Source organism: Notamacropus eugenii, chromosome 4 (assembly GCF_028372415.1).
Source record: "Notamacropus eugenii isolate mMacEug1 chromosome 4, mMacEug1.pri_v2, whole genome shotgun sequence".
Lineage (NCBI taxonomy): Eukaryota > Metazoa > Chordata > Mammalia > Diprotodontia > Macropodidae > Notamacropus > Notamacropus eugenii.
The window spans coordinates 71,473,883-71,498,081 of record NC_092875.1 but is presented as its reverse complement, the minus strand read 5'-3'; the positions used below and the strand labels follow the sequence as shown (position 1 = coordinate 71,498,081).

Genomic DNA, 24,199 nt, shown 5'->3' with positions numbered 1-24,199 from the left:
CACAAACTTTCAGGCCTTTAGACCCCAATTCTTCAGACCCCTCTTGTCTCCCCACCCCAACCCAAGAGACCCTAAGTCTTGGCTTTTTGCTCCCGAGTCCCTGTGTGACTTTGGAGAAATTCCTTCCCTTTCCTCCACCTCAGTTTCTCTATCTGTAAAATGAGAGAATCAGACTAGAAGATCTCTACAGACTTTCTTGTACTTAACGTGCTATGCTCTGCATCTCTAAAATAAAACCATTTTGTTAGTATTTCTATTTTACAAATGAGGAGATTAGAGTCTAGAACAGGGAGGGGACTTGCCTTACCCACGTCTCTGCCCTCCTACCAGGCAATTTCCTTGCTCCAGACTGTCACCAGTTCCTCCATCCTCCAATAAGAGTAAACTGTGGGACACCCTCCCACATAATGGATGGAAAATTAAGGACACAGGGGTTGAGCCATGCACATTCCAACTTTGGCCAGACAGATCCACACTATCCCCCATCATCCTGCCCACCAAGTGCCTTGTCTATGCTAGCAGCCAAGGCAGGGGACAATTGAAAAGGCTCCCACAAGCCAGTCGGGAGGGCCAACCCTGCTCCCACGAAACAGAGGTTCTTGTCTTCCACCCCTCCCCCATGACAATATGCAAGAGTCAGATATAACTTATTTATTGGGTGTGAGAGAGTGGAAAAACCCTTGGGGTCTGAAGACTCAGTCCTGGGGAACAGAGCTGTCCATCTGCACCATTTGTTTCCTGCAGCCTGGGATGGGAAGCCATAAGGGGCAAGCCTGTGTTTCCACTCACCCTTTGTAACTTCTCCAGGTAAATTGCGTCCAGCCTATGGTGGACTCTTCTGTGTCCAAGGGCAGAGCCCAGGTCTGTGTCTTGGATGAGGCATTGTGTCTGAGGGCAACCACAGGACTGAGTTAAGGGCCTGTGTCTTTGTTTTAGCCACCTTTTATTTTCCAGGGAGCTGGCCCAGGAACTGAAATGAGGACTCAATGAATCCTGGGGGAACTCAATATAAGTCAACAGGACAGTGTAACCTTGTAGCCAAGTTGACCTTTGGCCTTTATTGAGCAGCACAAGTTCAGAGCTGGGGAAGTGTGTGTCCCAGTCAGATCTTACCAGTAGTATTGACCTCAGGTTTGGGGCCCCATTAGAGGGAGGACAGTGACAAACTGGAGCTAGTCCACAGTAGTGACCAGTACAGAGATGAGCCTTGACATGGGACGGTCAGTTGAAGGACATGTAGGACATGAAGGACATGAACTTGGACAACAGAACTGGCAGAGGCATTGTCCAAACATCTGAAGGCCTGGCATATGAGACAGAGATGAGACTGGTTCTCTATTGGTCTCCTAGGACAGAACTAGGAGTGATGGAGAGAAAGTCCCAAGAGGCAAATTTCAATTAGACAACAACAAAAGCCATCCAGAAGTGAAATAGGCCACCTCAGGAGGTTGTCAGCTTCCCATCACTGAAGGTTTTCAGGGAGTGGCTGGCCACTGGTCAGAGAAATTGCTGAGAAGAGTTTGGACCAGATGGTCTGAGGTCTCTTCTAGCTTGAAGATTCTGCCTAGGGTGGGCCAGAGGCCAGCAGCAGCCCAGGAAGGACAATTGGTCATCAGGCTGCCAGGGTGACCCTTAGGTGCCATATGCCCCAGGCACTATGCAAAGGCAGTCAGGGGATCTGCACGGTGATGGGGTGGAGCAAGGCCAGGTGTTCAGTCCCTTGCATAGGTAGCGGGTGGATGCTGTAATGATGTACAACCTCTGGCACACTGGAGAAGACCCCACTGTGCTGACCCAGCACAAACTTGTTCTCCTTTGTCCGGGTGAATTTCATATGCATGTAACCCTGGCTGCTCCTAGGAATGAAGAGGAGGCCCTGGGGTCAGGGGGAAGTCCCAGGGTGGGGGACTAGAGCAAAGGAGAAAAAGCAGAGAATCCAAGCTCTGGAAGGGCCCAGAGAGGGAAAGGGACTTAGCTAATATCAGTCAGTTAGTCATTGAGACTTAATCACAGGGAGTCAGGGCAAGACTCTGATCAGCAGAGGGGAACTTGTGGACCTCTAAGTCCTCAAGTGCTGTCCTTTGACTCAATGCACATTTCACAGAACAAATCCTTTTATTAAGGGGATTCATTCTGTGAAGTTTGGATTCAGTCAAAGGTCCACACTTGAGGACTTAGAGGGCCTTGTGTGGTCTTGAGGCCAGAGGTTTCCCAGCCTGCTCTGACACAAGCCTTGTGACTCCTGGTTCAAGGATGCAGCCATCTCTCTCCCCTTTGGGGGCTTGTGTACAAAAACCCAGAAGGCCCCCATGGCCTGATCTCAAAAGCACCTACTACCATCTGCATTCTACAGAGAAATACACTAAGCAGAAGAATTGTAGCAGACATTATCATTACTCTCTCTGCCGCCTTGTGGGGCTCCTGGAACCTCCTATCAGGCTGGAAAGGCTTAGAGTAGGGACCTAGGGACAGACCATGTCTGCCAGCCAAGCATCAGCCTGCCGAAGGGCAGACAGATGCCTTACCTGTGTGGGGCCCACTTTTGGATGATGGTGACTCAAATGGAGTCCCTTGCCCTCAACCCAAAGCCTCCTCCCTAGTTCCCAGGAGGGCATTGTGACCTCTTCCAGCTCTCCCTCCCCACTGGAGTCTGACCCTTGAGGCTGCTCTCCGATGTGGCCAGTATACTAGTTCCCAGGGCTCACCTGAGGGACAGAGAGAAATCTGGATGACTGGTCTCACTCTGCCTGACAAGGTAGCTGCCTTCTCTGCAGAGAGACAGGAGGCTCTCAGCCTCAGCCCGGCTCAGGGAGCCATGGAACCACCTGACATCAGGGAGACAGAAAGAAACAGGGAGGGAAGGGAGGTGGCCAGGGCCATACCCTCAGAGATGGACTGGGCTCTGCACCTCCCCTCCCTTACTTGTGTGTTCATCCTTCATTGCTAAAGAAGACCATGCCATTAGAGAAATGATGACATGATTTGCACTTGACTTTGTTCAGAGTGAGGGAGGGCTGTGCAAAGTCACCAGCCTCACTTCTCCTCCAGAGCCATCTGAATCCAGCGAGCAGATATTCATCAGAATGACTAGAGATGACCCAGGAGGAGGCAGTTGGGGTTAAGTGACTTGCCCAAGCTTGTATTTTGAGATTCAAGGCACTAGACTATGAATCCTTATCCCAGCTGTTTCTAATTTGGCATGTGACCTTAGGCATGTACCTTCCCCTCCTGTGCCAGCAAAAGACCCAGGGGAGATGGATTTGATCTCTAAGGGCCCTTACAGCAGTGAGAGATTGTTACTCTGGAAAGGGACCATCAAAGTCAAGTGCTACTAGGGGAGAGAAATCAGGAAGGAATTCCTGAAAGGTGCTATATTTGAAGTAAGCCTTGAATGCTCCACCCCTTCCCCACCTTGCGCTCGCTAGGTCTCATCACTCACGGCTGCTTCTCCAGGGGCAAGGCTGGGTCCACATGCTCAGCTGGCTGGGGGCTAGGCTCCTCTGGGTTGGGTCCCTTCCCCATCCAGCCTGAGGTCTTAGCCGGGGGCCTCCGGAGCTCCTTAGCCAGGCCTGGGACTCGCTCCCATTCAGGATTCTCAAACTGCACTGCATCAGGCAGAGAGAAAGCAAAGGATGCTTTTACTTAACCAATTGGTCTTTCTGAAGACAAAAAACAGGGACTGGCCATTGGATTCACAGAGGGGAGCTTAGGGGAGAGGAGAAATGGGAATTAGGGGATGCTTTTAGGGCTTAGAGTTTCCATATATTCAAAATGAAAATAGTATGATGAGTGACTAATCACAGCCTAGAGTGGGAGAAGATTCATCCTGGACAGATATCAGAATGGAAGATGGGGCAGAGTTAGCACATGTGAGAATTGACAGAGGGAAAGGTCTGCAGGGGAAGGGTTGACATACTTCTCTAGCATTAAGCAAGGAATGGGGTTGGCAGGGTGTGTATGTTGGGGGTGGGGGAAAAGGAGACTAGGAGAAGAGATCAAAAGTGGAACGGCCAATAAGGCCAGAATTGGTCAGAAACCTCGGGGGAACCAGGGGCTGATACCTGCAAAAGCCCTGGAGATGTGGTTTTTCTTCCACTCCCAGGGCTGGTCATACTCTTCAGCAGGCCGTTCATCATCCTGGGGCAGGCGGCTCTGCCGGGGCATCTCCTCAACCTCTGGGCTGCCCCCTGCCACCTGCTCCTCATAGGGTGTATCATAGAGCTGTAGGTCTGATGGGTTTAATTCAACATTTATTAAGCCATACATTAATCTATACTACACATTTGAGAGGCAGTGTGACCCAGTGGATAGAGAACTGCCATAAAGTCAGAAAGACTTGAGTTCAGATTTCACCCCCTAATACTGGCCGTGTGACCCTGGGCAGATCATTCAACTTGCTCTAAGCAACACTCTTAAGACTTACGCAAAAGGTGCTGACCAAATGGGTAGAAGGGATTTCCTCACTTTGAAGTTTCCTGTGAAATTACAGGTCTGGTCCCTATCTCTGTCCCTCTACACTTAATGTGCTGGGTGACACAAGGATGAAAAATAATACAGTCCCTGACCTCAAGGACCTTACAGTCTAATTGTAGGGATATGCCACGTTGGTAAGGTAGTGAGTGACAAGGGTAAGGGAGAGTTCTAGATATAGGGTTTTGGGAGAGACTAGTTAAGATGGCAGAGGAGAAGGAAGCAAGACAGCCCCACTTCCCCCTCACCTACTCCAACAAAGACCTAAGAAGACCCCCAGCTCTAGGAGTGATCAATAAATCTAAGAAGCAACCACAATGGAGCATCCTTTCAGTCCAAAGTCACAAATTGAACCCATAGGCAAATGACCTATAGAGGTAGCCCTGGATTACAGATACCCCAGGACTCTGAAAAGGCAGTACTATAGAGTCACTCAGAGCAGATTTCAGGGTTCAGCCTCAGGTCAACAACAGAACAAATCACAGACTCATCCCAGGCCCAGGCCAGCAGTGTGGGGTCACCCAGAAAGGCCAGAACCTTGGCCTCAGACCTCTGGAGCTCAGGCACCAGGGCATGACCTCTCAGAGTGAATTGTGATCCTGGTCTCAACCTTAGACTTAAGTGAACTAGGGGAACAGCACAGGGCAGTTTTTGGATTCAGAGCAGGTTGAAGACATCCCTGGACCAAAGGCATGGTTGGGGTCTCCCAGAGGGGCCTGATGGAGTATTCTGTTCCCAGGGCTATAAACTAGGTAGCAACCCATGTCTCCCAGAGCAGAACCAGAACAAGGCTAGGCAGTGGCAGAAACACTCTGTACCTGATGAACCTTTTAGCTAGTGGATAGGAGCTGGACTACAGTCTACTGGAGTACCATGTAGGAACAACTTTACAGCTGTGTGGCCTAGATTCAACCCAAATCTGGAACCTGGAAAGCCCAGGAGGGCAGCAATCAGACCACACCCATGACATGATCCCATAGGGTCTACTGGAAGTCTGCAGCTTCTTGGTTCAAGCCTCCTCTGTGATCCTTGAAGAACATGGCCTTAAACTCCCAAAGAATATAGTAGCAGGACTCCACATAAGACCTGCACTATACAAAGCCAACATCATCCTGCCAGATGTTCATAGAGCTTTGTCATAACACAAAGTGTCAATCCAAGAAGTAAGACTGGAAGAATGAGCAAACAAAGATAAAGAACTATTATTGATGCCAGCGATGCCCAGGATACAAACCCAGAAAAGAATAAATTCAAAATATCAATAAACCCTCAAAGAAAAAGTGTGACCACAAGATCAGTTAGGATTCCCAGAAGAAATGAAACAAATGTTTTTAAAAGTTTAAAATTATGTGATAAATGAGAACAATAAGGGAAAGATTGGGAAAGAAATGAGAGCTTTGGAGGAAAGACCTGGAAAGAGAATTAACAGTTTAACATGAAAAGCACAAAATTTTACCCAAGCAACAGATTCCTTGAAATAAGAAAGAATCAAACAGAAGTTAAAAGCTTCATGAGACAAGTAATACTAAAAATTGAAAGACTAAAAAAATCTGAAAATGTAGGGGATCTCATATGAAAAACAACTGAGGCATAGACCCATACCTTACACCGTACACAAGAATAAAGTCCAAATGGGTACATGATTTAGGTATAAAGATTGATACCATGAATAAACTGGAGAAGCAAGGAATAGTATATTTATCAGATCTATGGAGAAGGGAAGAATTCTTTACTAAAGGAGAGATAGAATGCATTATGAAATGCAAAATGGATAACTTTGATTACATTAAACTGAGAAGTTTTTGCACAACCAAACCCAATGCAACCAAAATCCGGAGGGATGTAGTAAATTGGGAAAGAATTTTTACAGCTAAGCTCGGGGATAAAGGCCTCATTTCTAGAATATATAGAGAACTGATCCAAATGTATAATCATACAAGTCATTCCCCAATTGATAAATGGTCAAAGGATATGAACAGGCAATTTTCAGAGGAAGAAATTAAAGCTATCTATAATCATATGAAAAAATGCTCTAAATCACTATTGGTTAGAGAGATGCAAATCAAAACAACTCTGAGGTACCACATCACACCTATAAGATTGGCAAACATGACAGAACAAGAAAATGATAAATGCTGGAGAGGATGTGGGAAAGTTGGAACACTAATTCTTTGTTGGTGGAGCTGCGAGCGCATCCAACCATTCTGGAGAGCAATTTGGAACTATGCCCAAAGGGCTACAAAAATGTGCATACCCTTTGACCCAGCAATATCGCTACTAGGACTATATCCCCAAGAGATCATAAAAATGGGAAAGGGTCCCACATGTACAAAAATATTTATAGCAGCACTCTATGTAGTTGCCAAAAACTGGAAGTCAAGGGGATGTCCATCAATTGGGGAATGGCTGAATAAATTATGGTATATAAATGTAATGGAGTACTATTGTGCCATAAGAAATGATGAGCAGGTGGACTTAAGACAGTTTGATGATATAGAAGGAAAACTCAAGTAGAACACCCTTGGAGATCTGAGCTTGGTCTTGTACTGTTTAACACATAGAAACAGCACATTTATCAGATTTGCAGGTGGAACTAAATTGGGAAAAGATAGCTAACATGGACGACAGATTCAAACAGAATTCAAAAAGCTTCAGTGGTGGGCTCTGTCTAATGGAGGTAGGAGTTAATAAAGATAGATATTAAGTCTTAGACTTGAGATCAAACAATCGATTTCATAATATAAGACAGAGGAGGCAGAGTTAAGCAGCAGATTATCTGAAAAAGATCTGAGAGCTTCAGAGGGCCACAAGAGCTCTAGTCTTAGGCTACCTTAAGAGAGGTGCAGTGTCCAGGATTAGGGGATGACAGACCCTCCTCTGGAATACTCTATTCAGTTCTGGGTACCATATTTGAAAAAACATATTCATCAACTGAAGCAATTTGGGAGGAAGGATGTTGAAGGATCTCACATTTATGTATGCTTTGGGGTCTGCAAATTGTTTTACATGTTTTATGTCGTTTGATCCTCACACAACTCCCCTGTGAGGTAGGGGCTATTCTTATTCCCATTTGACAGGGGAAGAAACTGAGAGAAAAGGGTAAGTGACTTCCCTAGGCTCTCAGAGCTGGTATTTGAGACAGGATTTGAACTTAGGTCTTCCTGACTCAAAGTCCAATGCTTGATCCACTTTGCCACCCAGTTGCCTTGTTTGATAAATCGCTTGAAGGAACATTTCCAGGGTACATCTGATTGGAGTGGAGAGGAGGTGAAGCTGATAACTTCAAGTATTTGAAAGGCCTTTCTGTGAAAGAGGATTGAATTTGTTTTCCTTGCCCCAGGAGATAGAATTAGGAGCCACGGGTGGGAGATTCAAAGAAACTGAATGAAGTTTATTGCCAAGAAAAGCTTTCCAGCAAAAGTAGAATGGGCTGCCCCAGGAGGCAGCGGGTTCCCCTTCTCTAGCGACCCTCCAGCAAAGACATTCCAGGTAAGTCATAAAGAGGTTTTTTTGCTGCTGTATGTTTTGGGCTGGATCACCTCAGAGGTGCCTTCTAACTGAAATTCAGTACTTCTGGAAAATATGGAACTGGTGCTCAGGAGGCAGATCAGGTTGACCTAGAGATCAAGATTTGGGGGTCACTCACATAGAGGAGATAATTAAAGCCACTGAAGTAGATGGGATCTTGAAGGGAGAAGTTGTAGAGCAGGGGTGGGGAACCTACATATGGCCTCAAGGCCATATGTAGCCTTCTTGGTCCTTGGATGTGGCTTTTCGACTGAGTCCAAGTTTTATGGAACAAATCCTTTCATTAAGGGAATTTGTTCTGTGAAGTTTGGATTCAGTCATGGGCTGCACTTGAAGACCTAGAGGGCCACATGTGGCCTTGAAGCTGCAGGTTCCCCACCTCTGTGGTAGAGAGAGAATAGAAAGCCAAGTGTGTGAGTCAGTGGTGAGGGCTTCCCTTCCTGTTTCCAGGTGAGGGGTGGGTATTAGGAATGTCAGTAGGGACCTGACTTCAAGGACAAATGGATTACTTGAAGAGGGCCCCTCCAGAGCCAAGCAGAAGCAAACGTTACCCACCACTCCAATGTAATAACACTCACCTGTTACCACACACTGGGCATCATACGGCTCCATGTAGCTGTTGTCAGCGGACAGCTGTTCTGGGGCACCTGACTGGGCTTCAGGCTGGGCATCAAAGGGATCTGAATACTCACTGTCATCTGCTGTCTAGGTGAGGGCAAAGAATTCAGAGTGATTCTCTGACACCTCTCCCAAATACTGCCCCTCCCCACTCTCAGCCCTTCCGCCTTGCTCTGTCTCTAGGGTCTCTTTCATTATTCATGTTCTGTGGTCCATGGGTCTTTCTAGTATTTCTGTGTTTTAAGGTCTCTTTCAACTTGGACATTCTTTGTTTTAGTCTTTTCCAATCCTTTCATTCTATTTCACTGACCTTCCATTTCGGACATTCTGTGTTCTATGATCCCTCCCAGCTCTGACGTTCTCTGCTCTAAGGTCCCTTCTGACTCAAATATTCTGTATTCCGAAGCCCAAATACTGGCATTCTGTGGTCTATTGCCATTCCAGCCCTGATGTTTGTTCCTTTATCTCAGATTGATTCTTCTGCTCTTTCCTTTCTGCCAGCAGTCAGTCTCTCCCTCGTTCTCTCCATCCAGCCCTATTTAATCACCATCTGGCACACCTATCACCCAGTTCATCTCCTCTGAGCCTCTTCAGCCCCTCTCATGCTCCCATGACAGACACCCTTTCCTGGCCCTCACAGATCTGACACTGGCTCTCCTGGGGCTTCCTCCTTTTAACCCACTACTAGGCAGCCTTTCCCAGCTCCTGGATGCACCACCAGGCAGCTCTTTGACTTCCTTTTTTAAACAGAATTTTATATCTGTCTATATATGCATACATATATGTATATGCACACACATATATGTATGTGTCTATGTGTATACATACACATATATGTGAAAATGCAGAATTTAGAGTTAAAAGAACTGGATTCAAATTCCAGCTCATGTCCTTAATAGTTGTAAGATAATGGACAAGCCTGAGCCTGTTCCTTTACCTGTAAAATGCGTTTAATACCATTTATACTACCTAATCCAGAAGGTTGTTTCTTGGAAAGGGCTTTGGCTAGAGGAATGTAAGTTATTGTTATCTGTATTTTCTGGGTTGCTCTTCAACCCAATACCTTTGACCTTGGCCAGAATACAAAGACAGTGATTTTCCTGAGGTCACAAAAGCATACAGTGGCCATTTTTGAATGTGGTCATTCTTCCTGGAGTAGGGCTGAGCACCTAAGGGCTAAATTCCTCCTCCCCACTCCCATTTCCCTCAAACCCTGGGTACTTACCTTGTCCTCCCTAGAAGCTCCCAGCAACATCTTACTGCGGTTCAGGTCGCCTGACTCCACCTTGATGAGCCTGTGTTTGGGGGAACCGTATTGGTGATCCCCAGGACAGGAAAGCTTGCTGGGGCAACTGGGGCAAGGCGATTCTGGCTCCTCCTGCCCATCTCCATCCTCATAAGGATCTTCAAAGTCCAGACTCTTCTGAACCCGATAGGCCCGGAAGATGTCACTCTCTGTATAATCGGGTTTGGGGGGCTGTGGGGGGGGCCTTCGACCACCAAAGCTCAAGTAGTCCCTCAGCCACTTGGCCATGTATCCTTTTCCTAATTACTCCCTAGCAGGGAGCCTAGCCTTTGAGAATCAGGCAGGTAAGGGAGACTAGGATGGATTACTTAGGAATGTTCTTAGATTCGACCCTTGCCTCCTGCCTCTGGGGGCTCATCAGCACTCTCCTGGAACCAGGTGGGGAAACTGAGGAATAGATTCAGAAGTCAGAGAGGAGGAGACGGGTTCAGGGCTTAGGGAAGGGAAGGCTATTGATCCCATCCTAACCAGGCTAGTGGAGGGTCCCAGGGACAAAGCTTCCAGGCTTCCGCGGAGGTGGAAGGTCAGGTGACCACCTTAGCCTGGTCAGCTCTAGACTCAAACGGCCGATCCCCAACCCAGCAGGAACCTCAATAGGCTCGGAAATCGTGACCAATCTTCCCCTGATATTTCTGGGGCAACAGCCAAGGAATTTCTTAGGTCACAGCGGATCACCTTCAGGTGTGAGTGTGTGGACCCCAGATCATCTACCTTGGCGTTCAAAGCTCAGATCTTCTCCGGGACCCCAGATCTCGAGGGAATGGGACAGCGGCTGGGGGGGAAGCTAGTGTCCTCTTCCCCGAACCCCGCACAGGTAGGGGCCAGCTTCTCAGGGTGTCGGAACCTCTAGGGTGAAGAAGAGAAGGTGGGCTTTGGCAGTGGCGGCGGCAGCAGGAGCGCAAACTTGGGCTGCAGGGAGCTCGTCCCGGGAGCTCCGGGGGAGCTCCTTATCCCCGCGGGAACTCGGTATCCCCGCTGGACCCGCTCTGGCTCGGTGATAGCCGCCCAGACAGTGCCACGGGAGGCCAGCCCCGAATGCCGCTGCCGCAGAAGGAACGAGCGTCCTGCTGGGCACTGGAGGAGGGCACCGCGCACCGGAGGCGGGAGGAGCGAGTCCCAGCCCGAGGCGGCCCCGCTTCTGGTCCTGCAGGGGGGCGGCGGCGAATAGACCAGTCGAGCTTTTAACTCAGATGTAGAGGCGAGGGCGGGGGGCTGGAGCAAAGCGTCAAAGCGCCCGCCCTTCTACTCGCCCCTCTCCCTCCTCTCCTCCTCCTGCTCCCTACGGGACTCCTTCGGGCTCTGTCCTCCTCCTCCTCCTCCTTTTCCTTCTTGTCCTCCCCTCCCTGTCTCCTCCATCCCCCTCTTTCCTCTCCTCCTCCCCTTTCCCCCTCTCCATCCTCATCTTGCTGCCCTAACCCCCCTTACTCCTCCCCCTTCTCCCTATTTGTCCCTATCCTCCAGCTCCTATCCCCTTATTTCTCCCCCTTCCTCCTCTCCATCCCCAGCCTCTTCCCCTTCCCTGTCCCTAGAGCCCTCACTCTGCCTCCTTCTCTTTGCCTCCTCCCCGCTTTATCATTTCCCTTCCTTTCTCGCCCCCCTCCTCTTCCCCTCCCTTGTCCTCTGGTCTCCCTGGCTCCAGCTTTGAGGTGACCTAGACCTTCAGCTGCACTGGAGCCATAAGAAGTACCTAAAGCCCCTTGGGGGGTGGGGGGAGGAAGATGAAGAGAGAGAGAGAGATAGGGACGGGGAGCGGGTCAGTGAAGGGCCAGGCTCCCTGGGCAGATGTTGAGGCTGCGGAAAATAGAGGAGAGACTGGAATGAATTGCCTGGCGGATTTGGGGCTGACAAAGGTGACAGCTGTGGGGGATGAGGAGCAGAGGTCATTGGCTATTATTCCCTCCTCTTACATCCCAGGAGGTCGTTTTGTAGCTTTTCTATCCCCTCCTCCCTCTCCTGGGGGATGTTATTGTCAAGGGGGAGGTTTAGGAGCAGCTGCAGAGGGAAACCCAGGCAGACGATGCTATCACTTCTCAGACACGCGGGCCAGCCTGGCCCATCTGCTGCTCTTTGGAGACCCAGAGTGCCCCCCCCACCCCCCACCCCCCTTGCCCCAGTGGAAGGCACAGACTGCTGGAGACCCCATGTGACCGATCTTGCTCTGCTGAGACCACAAAGGAGCTAAGAGTATGTTTAAGATATCAGAGATGCCCCTGGTCAGCTCTTTCTCTCTTTCTTCCCCCCTCCCCCATTAGCCCAAGCCTCTGGCTTTGATAAACCAAATTAGTGTCCGGGCAGCTGTGGTGTAGCTACCAGCAGGTTGTCAGCCAATCAATTGTCTAGAGAGGTCTAAATCCGGCCTCCCACCAGTATGCAAGGTCCCAGAATCCTCTTCCCCTCCGCTGCCTTCTCCTCTCCAGCAAGTATGGTAGTCCCACCTTAAATTTCACTTTTCTGATTAGTGTTTTATTTCCAAGAAATCACCTTCCACTAGCCTCAGTTTCTTTCTTAAGGATATCCTGTGCCAGGCTCAGTTAGAGAACATTTCATTTTGGAATGATGAGAAAGCCCCCAGATGGGTATAAATTATAAGAAGTATAAAGTCCCCTTATACTTCTCGACCCAGTGGGAATTGACCTTAGTGAGGGAAGCCAAAACAACTCAGCATTGCAGGTACTTTTCCCATTAGCTTCCAAAAGGCATAATAGCTTCCCTTTCTTCAGGTCACATTGTTAGAGTAAAGTACCCACTCCCACTTTCATTCCCAGCTGATTCCACAGGTCTGTCAAACAAACACCTCAAAACCGGGTGACCCTGAGTTGTCTAGCATAGGCCCTCAGAACAGAAAAGGTTGCCCTCCAGGATCCTGAGCTGCTTCTCTCAGGGTGAGTGAAAGGTTGTTATTTGACCCGTGCTCCTGTGTAAGACATAAACTTTTCATTATTCTGGAACAGTAAGTCTGTTGTGTAAGTCATTCCAGGCACCCTTCGGTTTTGATCCCTGATCCCTTGTCTGTCATGGTATCCAGTTTCACTGATGTCCACCCCCTTACAGACTGGGCTAAACTCTGGATTCTCCCACCTACCCAGTTTACCATCTGCCTTATTGGGGGCTTCTCTGACTGACTGTGCTCCCAACCTGGAAGAAGGATTCTGTCACTCTTGATGCCCCTGGGGAATGACAGCCCCAGGGTGACAGTCACTTGTTCTAGGATGGCACCTCAGACTCCCTAATTTCCAGATCCTAGTCTTTAGTCTATCTTTCTACCCTCCTCCAACCCTGCCAGACTCCTCTTCATCTTGAAGGAACCTAGAACTTAAGAACTAAAGTTACTGCTGTAAGATTTACACTCCAATTTCCTTATTTTACAGGTGAAAAAATCGGGGCCCACAGAGGGAAAAGTGACTAGTCCAGAAATTAGTCCAGTGAATTAGTGCAGAGCTGGACAAATTTTGGTCTCCCGGCTCCAAATTCACTGCTCAATCCCTTCTATCCTAGGAACTAGGAACACAGGATTTCAGTCTTATTCCTCCCCCACAGCCCATCTCCCTATACTAGGAACTAGAACACTGGGATTAGTCTAATTCCTACCCCACAACCCATCTCCCTTAAAGTCTTCTTCCAGGAAGGTAGATAATAGGAGATCTGGAAGAGACCTTAGTCATTCCAAGATCACAGATGGAGAGATGAAACAGACCTTCAAGGTCATCTTGTCCAACCCCCCTCATTCTATTGATGGGATGATTGAAGCTCAGACAGGGGAAGGGATCTGGCCAAAGTCTCATAGCAAATCTGGGTGAACCAGTACTCACAACTGGTCCCCAATCTGGAAATTTCTGTAGGGATAAAAAAGAAACCTGACAAATTTTTGTTTTTATACTATTTTGTTTGCAAAGCACTTTGATTGTGTTATGAGACATGTATGTGTGTATATCTATATGTGTGATTGTGTGTGTGTGTATTCCTTAAAGAATCAAATTCAACCATCTCAGTTGCTCAGGGAGCCTGAGTCTGCAAATCAAGGGTCCATATAATTTGAGGAAAAGGCAGGATATAGTCCCATTTCCTACCCAGAGCTGCTAGGAGGCTGCTCGGTGACACAGGGAATGTTTGTTGACAAATCTGATCAAGTTGTCACCCCTCAGGTATCTGCTGTATAAATATTGGATGAGGGATGGCTAATTGCATTTTTATGTGCAAGGAATGGCAACCAGAAGTCTCATGATCTTGAAACAAGCCTGCTTTCTGGGCTGTGACTTCTGCTTTTAGGGTGATGCAGGAGGGATCCTGGGCTTCTTTCAAAGAATCCCCAAACCTCAGGGCTAGAAGGGACCTCACAGGCACCTCATTCCCATCCCTAGCAGAACAAGAATTCTCCTTTACAACATTCTAATCAAGGACTAATGCAGTCTCTACTTGAAAACCTCCAGTGAAGGGTCTCCTGAGGCAACTCATTCTGCATTTGGACAGTTCTCCTTGTTAGAAAATTTTTCTTATATTAAGGCAAAAACCTTCCTCTCAACAACTTCCAGCCACTCCCATTCCCAGTGAAAAAGGCAGAAAGTTCAATGGATGAGAGGAATCCTTGACTAGAAGTACAGGAAGAAAAGTCAGGTATGTTGAGTTCAGAGCCATCTTCAGAGCTGCTCAGTGAGGGAACAGCTGACCTTGAACAAGCTGATTTGTTAAGGGCCAGATCCAGTTGCAGACTGCCAGATGTAGTCCTGCTTTGCTGTGTTACATTTTAGAGCTCCAGGTATCTTTCTCTTCTCATTTCCCCCATCCCCAGACCCTAACACTTGACTTAGGGCTGGACAAGAGCAAGATTCACTATATAGACTTTCACTCCCCACAACTCCTGGGACTTATGATTCCCATGATCTTGTCCAGACCCAGGGCATTCAACTCTCTAGTTGGCCTGAGAGGAATGATCTTTTCCCCGCTGGAATGCCCTTTCTACGACTGATTTAAGATTCATCCTCCTGGGCACTCTCATCAGAGCTCATTCTGCACTCTCAGGATCGATTCCAGTGCATCAGGAAGTAGGCAGGGTATATAGTCTAATTTTCCACTAGGGTAACTAGGGTAGGGCAATTGGGGACTTGTCCAGGTGCTGGCTTCTGCAGGGGGTTCTACAGCTCCATGCGGCCATCTAGAGACTGCAATCTCCCTACCTGAAGCCTCATTGTCCCCTGTCAGGCACTGCTGCCCTAGGATTTTGGGGAAAGGAAGCTGGGGGAGGTGATGGAACATAAGTGGCAAAGGTAAGAGGAAGAAGGAAAGGAGGGGCCAGCATCCTCTTCTCCCCCGAAGATTATAACCAATCCATCCATGCTTGGACTCCCTCCTAGGGCTGATTGCCTCCCTTTCCACTGCTTCTTCTGTTTACATAGTCATCCTCTCTATTGTACCCTCTGGTTCCCTCCTCTACTATTTACAAATTTCCCTTAATTCTAGATTTCTTCCTTTCCTGTTCCTTCCTTCTTCTAGTTCTCCTAGGGCTGCCACCTTTCTTGACAACCTCTCCAAGGCAGCAAAACAGGAAGAAAACCAGCATTTATTAAGTGCCTACTATGTGACAGACACTGTGCTAACCACTTTACAAATATTATAAATATTAGCGCATTTGCTCCTGCCAAGAACCCTGGGAGATATGCATTATTACTGCGTTCATTTTATTTTTTATCATTTTTTACATTTCCATATTAGTCATATTGTGAAGGGTAAGATAGGTGGTTCAGTGGATAGAGTTAACTCTGCAGTCAGGAAGACCTGAGTTCAAGTCTGGCCTCAGACACTCACTAGCTGGGTGACCCTAGGCAAGTCACTAAATCCTGTTTGACTCAGTTTCCTCATCTGTAAAATGAGCTGGAAAAGGAAATGACAAACCACTCCAGGATCTTTGCCAAGAAAACCCCAAATGGGGTCACAAAGAGTAGGATAGGATTAATCTACTAGACAACAACAAAACCATATTGTGAAAGAAAACAGACAAAAAAATGAAAAAAATAAAGTGAAAAATAGTATCCTTTGATCTACATTCAGACTCCATCAGATGTTTCTCTGGAGGTGTATGGCATTTTTTATCATGAGTCCTTTGGAATTGTCAACTATCTACATTTTACAGTTGAGAAAAAAAAAACTGAGGTAGATAGAAGTGAGTGGACTCACCCAGGGTCAGAGTCCCAAAGCTAGCAATGTCTGAGATCATATTTGAATTCGGGTCTTCCTGACCTTAAGTCCACTTCTCTATCCTTTTTTGGCCACTCTGCCTCTAACAAGGAATAGGCAATCAACAAGAATTTATGAGCTTACTGTGTGTCAGGCACTGTGTTTAAGTGTTAGGAGTACAGAAAGCAAACCAAAAAAATAGTCTTCTTGGTTCCCAGATCACGGATCTTCCCATTATATCTAACAAAGGATCCCACGCAAAGTACCAGATAATATGTGCAAGCTCTAAGCACTGTAGGAAGATAAAGAAATGAGAGAAGGGGAGGGGAGTTGGGCTGGAGCAGTCAGGGAAGGCTTCCTGGAGGAGGGTGGGAGATTTGGATGGAGGTAGGGGATGGGTTCTGGGGCCATAGGGAAGTTGGAGGAAGCTACCCAAGGCATCTTGACATCAGATGGAAAGTGGCTGGAAACTGCTAAGTCCTCTTTCTGGCTGAGCCCTGGGAGGCAGAGCTGCCTAAGATCTCTCCCAGATGCCAAGAATTCCCCATCCCTCCCTCACTAGAGCCAGACCCAGGCTAAGGGAAAGAGCCCTGACTAGATGGGAGCTAGAACGTTCCCTCCCTATCCTACTCCTTTTCCTCTTCTGTGGATGTGTTGATTGCAACTTCACAAAGCCATCCCCACCCAATGGCTCTGGAGACCAGAACCTGCCTCCTTGTTGCTGCTGGGCTTGAGAATAATTACAGACAAGTGTCTAAAAATAGGGGCCCATCGTCATCTATCCTTGAAACACTGACAAAACACACATACCTACAAGCACCTTGTAAACAAACCTTGGAACCAAGGAGGGGAGGGGAGGCAGTGCTGCCATCATCAGGGGGTGGATGTGAGAAACGAGAGGAAGGGGACTGGGGGATGAAGAGGGGTGTAGGCAAGAGAGGGCGAGGACAGTTACAGCCTTCTAGCTGAGAGGCACATGCCATGTCAGGACACAGACTATCAAATGAAGTGGAAAGGAGCTTTTGTGAAATCTAAGAGTTGGAAGGAAGCTTCAAGAAGAAAGACAATTTTACCTTCCTATAAATGGTTCAAGGTTTACAAAAGGCTTTCTTCATGGAAACCCTGGGAGACAGGGAAAGCAGCTGCTATTCCTTCTGTTTTATAGATGGGAAAACTGAGACTCAAAGAGGGAAGTGACTGGCCGAAGTTCATAGAAATGAACATGGAATGTCCCTTAATACATAGAAGGCTAGAATTGAGAGGGCCCTTAAAACAGAATAGCAAGGCTGGAAGGGCCTTTTAGGATACAGACTGTCAGGGCTGGGAGGCATCTTAGAACAGGGAATGTCAGAGGTGGGGGGGGGCGGAGGGAGGAGGCCTTAGAACACAATGTCAGAGCTGGGAAGGTCCTTAGAACAGGGAATGTCAGAAATGGGAGGGCCTTTAGAGCACAGACTGTCAGAGGTGGGAGGGACCTCAGAACACAGAACATATGGGAAGGCCATTAAAACAGAACAGCAAGGCTGGAAGGGCCTTTTAGGATACAGGCTGTCAGGGCTGGGAGGCGTCTTAGAACAGGGAATGTCAGAGCTGGGGTGGGGGTGGGGGTGGGGGGAGGCCTTAGAACACATTGTCAGAGATGGGAGAGCCCCTAAGAACACAGAATGTCAGAGCTGAGAGTGCCATTAGAAAACAGGATGTCAGAGCTAGGAGGGCTCTTAGAACACAGAATGTCAGAGCTGGGAAGGCCAGAAATGGGAGGACCTTTAGAACACAGAATGTCAGAGGTAGGAGGGCCTCGGAACACAGAACCTAAGGGAGGGCCATTAAAACAGATAAAGCCAGACTTAGAAGGAGCTTTAGAGGTTGAGTCCAACTCATCTGTGATCATACCCATCACCCTCAATTAGTAAGTGCTTCAAGAGCAGTTATCTATGCATCTCCAGTGTATTGTACGGCTAATAACTGTTTATGTTTACAAATGGGAAAATGAAGCCCACAGAAGTGACTCACTGATAGTCATAAAGCAAGTTTATGATAGAAATGGGACCAGAATCCAAGTCTTCTGATTTCTCAGAAGGAAGAAGCACAGAAAGAAAGGAAGGGGCACCAGCACACTCCTGGACTTGGCAGCTGTCCTTTGCCTCCTTTGCCTCAGGGAAGTGGCCTCTGGCCCTACCCCTCGGATGGGGGTGGAGACTGGGGCATCTAACTGGAGGACCTTATTCTTTATAAAGCTAAAAAATGTGCAAAGGGATTGGAGGGTGGGGAAATCAATATCTCTAAAAGTTCTGACAAATCCCTTCAGGGTCCAGACTTTTATCATTGTTAATAATATTAGTTCAATTCAATCCAATAAACATTTTAAAAATGCTTAGGTACTAAAGCAGCATGGTATAGTAAGAAAATAGCAATGTACTCAAACCCATCCATGACACTTACTAGTTGTGTGGCACTGAGCAAATAACTTCTCTGTACCTCGCATTCCTCATTTGTAAACTGGGGTCAACGATGCCTGGAAAATCCTTGCAAACCTTAAGATACCATTACAGATAGTTCTGAATTTAGTGGAAAAGCGATAATACAAATTTGCCCTGGGAAAGGGAGGGAGGCAAGAAGGAAGACCTATGCAATAGGAGGAGACTGGCACATGTTCAAAGATGTGTGTGGAAGATGGCAGAGTAAAGGCAAGGACTAACCTGAGCTCTCCCCCATGCCCCTCCAGATACCTCAAAATAAGGATTCTAAACAAATTCTAAAGCAGCAGAACCCACAAAAAGATGGAGTAAAACAATTTTCTAGCCTAAGACATCTTAGAAGATTGGCAGGAAAGGTCTTTTGCACCTGGGTGTGAGAGGTGTGCAGCCCAGAACAGGGCACACCAGCACAGCACTGATCCCAGCAAACCAGGAACAGGCCTTAGGAACTACTGAATTAGTAACAGAAGCAGCTGCTTCTGGAGCTCAGCCCTAGATGTAAAGGGGTTGGACAACTGGTCAGGAGATTATAGGGATTTCTTTGCTAACACAGAGGCAGAACTCTGTTGCTTTACCCATACTTGGATCCGTGTCACAGTCCTGAGTGACAAGGAGGAACACCAGCATAGAAGAGCTTGAGGTTGAAGTGGAGTGGAGAACCTCCTCAACAGATACAGGGCAGAAAAAAATGCTTATGGTCATTCATAGACCAGAGCTTAGACCAAGAGAATAGTATACATACCTCCCCTTAGATCATACCTCTCTGGGAGAACTGAAAACTTATAGGTCCCTAAAAGTATCTCTGAAAATAGTTGTACAAAACCCCTGAAGCTTGGAACAGTGTGCCCTCCATCCTAGAAGCACAGCCTCATTTTAACAGAGTTTAAACATCAAGTAATAGGTTAGGAAAATGAGCAAACAACAGAAAAAAAATTCTGACCATAGAAAGTTACTATGGTGACAAGGAAGATCAAACTACAGACCAGAAGATAATAAAGTCAAAGCTCCTGCATCCAGAACCTCCAAGAAAAATATGAATTGGTCTCAGGTCATGGAACAGCTCAAAAGCACTTTGAAAATCAAGTAAGAGAGGTGGATGAATAATTGAGAAATGAGAACGATGCAAGATAAGCATTTTAAAAAGAGTCAACAGCTTTGTAAATGAGATACAAAAAAAAAAAAAAAACCCCAAACACCTTAAAAAACAGACTAGGCCAAATGGTAAAAGAGGTAGAAAAAAGAGATGAGGAAAAGAATAACTTTAAAAGCAGAATTGGCCAAATGTAAAAAGAGGCACAGATATTCACTGATGGAAAAAAACTCCCCAAAAAGTAGAATTGGCTTAATAGAAAAGGGGGTCCAAAAGCTCACTCAAGAAAATAATTCCTTTAAAATTAGAATGGAGCAAATAAAAGCTAATGAGAAATCAAGAAATAATAAAATAAAAACAAAAGAATGAAAAATGGAAGGCAATGTGAAATAGCTCATTGAAAAAACAACTGGCCTGAAAAACCAATCCAGGAGAGGTAATTTAAAAGTTATTGGACTATACCCAAGGAGCCCAGCTTCTGAGTTAAGAACTGTTTGACAAAAACTACTAGAAAAACAAGAAAATAGTGTGGTGGAAACTGGGCATAGACCAATGCCTGATACCATCTTCTAGAATAAAGTCCTAATGGGTACATTATTTGGGTATAAAGGCTCCTATTATAAACAAATTAGGGGAACAAGGAATAGTTTATTTGTCAGATTTATGGAGAATAGAGAAATTTATGACCAAATAGGAGATAGAGAACATTATGAAATGCAAAATGGATAATTTTGATTACATTAAATTAAAAAGTTATTGCACAAACAAAGCCAATGCAACCAAGATTAGGAGGGAAGTAGAACACTGAGAAAGAATTTTTACAACTAGTATGTGTGATAAAGGACTCATTTCTAAAATATGTAGAGAACTGAGTCAAATTTACAAAAATACAAGTTATTCCCTAATTGATAAATGGTCAAAAGATATGAACAGGCAGTTTTCAGAGGAAGAAATTAAAGCTATTTCTAGTGATATAAAAAAATGCCCTAAATCATTATTGATTAGAGAGATGCAAATCAAAACAACTCTGAGGTACTATATCACACCTATCAGAGTGGCTAACAGACAAAACAGGAAGATGATAAATGTTGGAGAAGATGTGGGAAAGTTGGAATACTAATTCATTATTGATGGACTTGTGAGCTGATCCAACCATTCTGGAGAGCAATTTGGAACTAGGTCTACAGGGTTATAAAAATGTGCATACCCTTTAACCCAGCTTCTAGGGCTGAATCCCAAAGAGATCATAAAAATGGGAAAAGGACCCACCTATACAAAAATATTTATAGCAGGTCTTTTTGTGATGGCTAAGAATTGGAAATCAAGGGGATGCCCATCAATTGGGGAATGGCTGAACCAGTTGTGATATATGAATGTAATGGAATACTATTACACTATAAGAAATGATGAGCAGGCAGACTTCAAAAAAATCTGGAAAGACTTATATGAACTGATGCTGAGTGAAGTGAGCAGAACCAGGAGAACATTTTACACAGTAACAGCCACATTGTTCAATGACCAACCTTGACAGATTTAGCCCTTCTCAGTAACTCAAGGATTTAAGACAACTCCAAAAGACTAATGATGGTAAATGCTCTCCACATTCAGGAAAAGAGCTTTGGGATCTGAATGCAGATGGAAGCATGCTATTTGCCCTACTTTTATTTTGTTGTTTTGTTTTATTACTTCTTTCTTGTGGTTCTTCCTAAAAGTTCTCTTCTTTACATTATGACTAATGTGAAAATATGTTTAATATAATGTATAAAGACTATATTAGATTGCACATCATCTTGGAGAGGGAGGAGGAGAGAGGGAGAAAATTCAAAACTCAAAATTTTATGGAAGTGAATGTTTAAAACTATAAATAAATAAACAAATGAATGAATGAATGAATATAAATAAATAAATTATAAAGAAGTTATCAAGGAAAACTGCCCTGATATTCTAGACCCAGGGGATAAAATAGAAATTGGAGAAATCCATTAATTACCTCCTGAAGGAGGTCACAAAATGAAAACTCTCAGGAATATTACAGTTAAATTCCAGAACTTCCAGGTCAAGGAGAAAATATTGAAAACATCCAGAAAGAAACAATTCAAGTATTGTGGAGCCACACTCAGGAAAACACAAGATTTAGCAGCTTCTACATTATAGAATCAGAGGGCTTGGAATATGATATTCCAGAGAGCAAAGGAGCTAGAATTACAACCAAGAATCACCTACCCAGCAAAACTCAGATAATCCTTCAGGGGAAAAAAAATCAACATTCAGTGAAATAGAGGACTTACAAGCATTCTTGATAAAAATAATAGAGCTGAATAGAAAATTTGACTTTCAAATACAAGACTCAAGAGAAGCATAAAAAGGTAAACAGGAAAGGAAAATCATAAGGGACTTAAATTTAAACTGCTTCCATTTCTACAAACGAAGATGATACTTTTAACTCATAAAAACTTTGTCATTAATAGAACAATTAGGAGTATATATAGACAGAGGCACAGGTATGAAGGCATCATATCTAAAAAAATAAAATCAAGGGGCAAGAGAGTAATGTACTGGCAGAAAGGGAGAGGTAGAATGAGGGTAAATTATCTCACGTAAAAGAGCAAGTAAAAGCTTTTTGTAGTCAAGGGAACAGGGAGGGGGGAGCTGAGGGGGAGTGAGTGAACCTTATTCTCATCAGAATTGGCTCAAAGAGGGAAATAACATACACATTCAATTGGGTATAGACTCTACCTTACTTACCCTACAGGAAAGTAGGAGGGGAAGGGGAGAAAGATCAAGGGGGCAATGGAAGTGAGGACAGATTGGGGAGGGAGTAGTCAGAAGCAAAACACTTTTGAGGAGAGACAGGGTGAAAGAAGAGAGAAAACAGAATAAATGGAAGCAGGGAGGAATAGGATGGAGGGAAATACAGTTAGCAATAGTAACTGTGAAAAAAAAATTGAAGCAAGTTTCTCTGATAAAGGCCTCATTACCTGAACATATAGAGAACTGAGACAAATTTATAAAAATAGGAGCTATTCCCCAAATGATAAATGATAAAAAAAAAATGATCAGTTTTCAAATGAAGTAATCAAAGCTATTTATAGCCATATAAAACAATACTCTAACTCACTATTGATTGGAGAAATGCAAATTAAAACAATTCTGAGGTACTACCTCACGACTATTAGATTGACTACTAGGACAGGAAAGGAAAATGACTAATGTTGGAGAGGATGTGGGAAAAAAAAATGAGACATTAATGCACTGTTGGTGGAGTTGTGAACTGATTCAACCATTCTGTAGAACAATTTGGAACTGTGCCCAAAGGGCTATAAAACCATGTATATCCTTTGACTTAGCAATAAAAAACAAAAAGGAAAATTTACATGTACAAAAACGTCTATAGCAGCTCTTTTCTGGCGGTAAAGAATTGGAAATTGAGGGGATGGCTGAATGAATTGTGCTATGTGAGTATGAGGGAACACTAGTGTACTATGAGAAATGATGAGCAGGGATGCTCTCAGAAAAACCTGGAAAGACTTACATGAGCTGATGCATAGTGAAATGTGTTGAATACAAAGTAACAGCAATATTGTAAGATGATTGACTGCAAATGACTTAGCTACTTCAACGATATAATGGTCCAAGACAACTCTGAAGGACTTATGATGAAAATGATATCTATCCTCAGAGAAAGAACTGATGATGTCTGAACATAGATTGAAATATCCTTTTTTACTTTATTTTTCGAGGCTTTTTTTTTTTTGGTCTGTTTCCTTTCACAACATGACTAATACGGAAATATTTTACATGTCCACACATGGGAAGAAGGGAGAGAATTTAGAACTCAAAGTTTTAAAAACAAATATTAAAAATTGCTTTTACATGTAACTGGGGAAAAATAAAATAAGAAAAACGAAAAGACACATAAGGTCAGAGTAGGAAGAGAAAGAAGAGAAATACGGAGCAAAGATCTCCTTTCTCAGAGCAGGAGCTGTCCAGGTGAGCCCTTTACCCTTAGGTTGCATGCATGTCTCTCCCCATTTTGGTTATTCTGCTTTCACTTCCAGAGGTTTTTGTGGGGGTCTTTTGGTGGTGGTGGTTGGGGGAGGGGGAATGGGAAGCAGCTGGGTACAAAGCTAAGAGGCAGGAGCTGAAAACACAGTACACAGGTATTTTTTTGAAATGTGCATTTCTCTTTTTAAAATTTTAATTTTATTTATTAATTTTGTTACATTTAAAGTTCTGAACTGTTTCCCCCCTCACCACCCCATACACATACAGATATACATATTATGCATATGACAAATACATATGCATATACATCTATCTACCTATCTATCCATCCATCCATCTGTCTGTCTGTCTATCTGTATATGTAAAACCATACTATGCATACTTCTATTTATTAATTCTTTCTCTGGAGGGAGGTAGTTCTTCCTTCACAGATCCTTTGTAGTTGATTTGAGTATTTATAATACTCAGAATAACTTAGTCGTTCACAGTTATTCTTCAAACAACATAGCTATTATTGTATACAATGTTCTCTAGGTT

At 45.1% G+C, this 24,199-nt stretch overlaps 1 protein-coding gene across 1 annotated transcript; it reads right to left on the bottom strand.

Moving 5' to 3' along the window:
* Window positions 1–636: 636 nt before the first annotated feature.
* SHD (Src homology 2 domain containing transforming protein D) lies at window positions 637–11,265 on the bottom strand. The gene is made up of 6 exons (XM_072601817.1): window positions 9,842–11,265; window positions 8,577–8,703; window positions 4,062–4,229; window positions 3,440–3,605; window positions 2,706–2,825; window positions 637–1,856 (listed from the first exon to the last, which is right to left on the bottom strand). The coding sequence occupies exons 1-6, from the start codon at window positions 10,148–10,150 to the stop codon at window positions 1,670–1,672; spliced, it is 1,077 nt and encodes a 358-aa protein (XP_072457918.1). The 5' UTR covers window positions 10,151–11,265; the 3' UTR covers window positions 637–1,669.
* Between the last annotated feature and the right edge of the window lie 12,934 nt (window positions 11,266–24,199).

What these genes read in the sequence shown, in the direction of transcription:
- SHD (XM_072601817.1), bottom strand. Translation starts at nt 10,150, where the DNA reads ATGGCCAAGTGGCTGAGGGACTACTTGAGCTTTGGTGGTCGAAGGCCC. An exon ending in CATCTCCAGGGCTTTTGCAG is followed by an intron (nt 3,606 to 4,061) that starts GTATCAGCCCCT and finishes TGCCTGATGCAG; the next exon opens with TGCAGTTTGAGAATCCTGAA. An exon ending in TTGCCCCTGGAGAAGCAGCC is followed by an intron (nt 2,826 to 3,439) that starts GTGAGTGATGAG and finishes CCCTGATGTCAG; the next exon opens with GTGGTTCCATGGCTCCCTGA.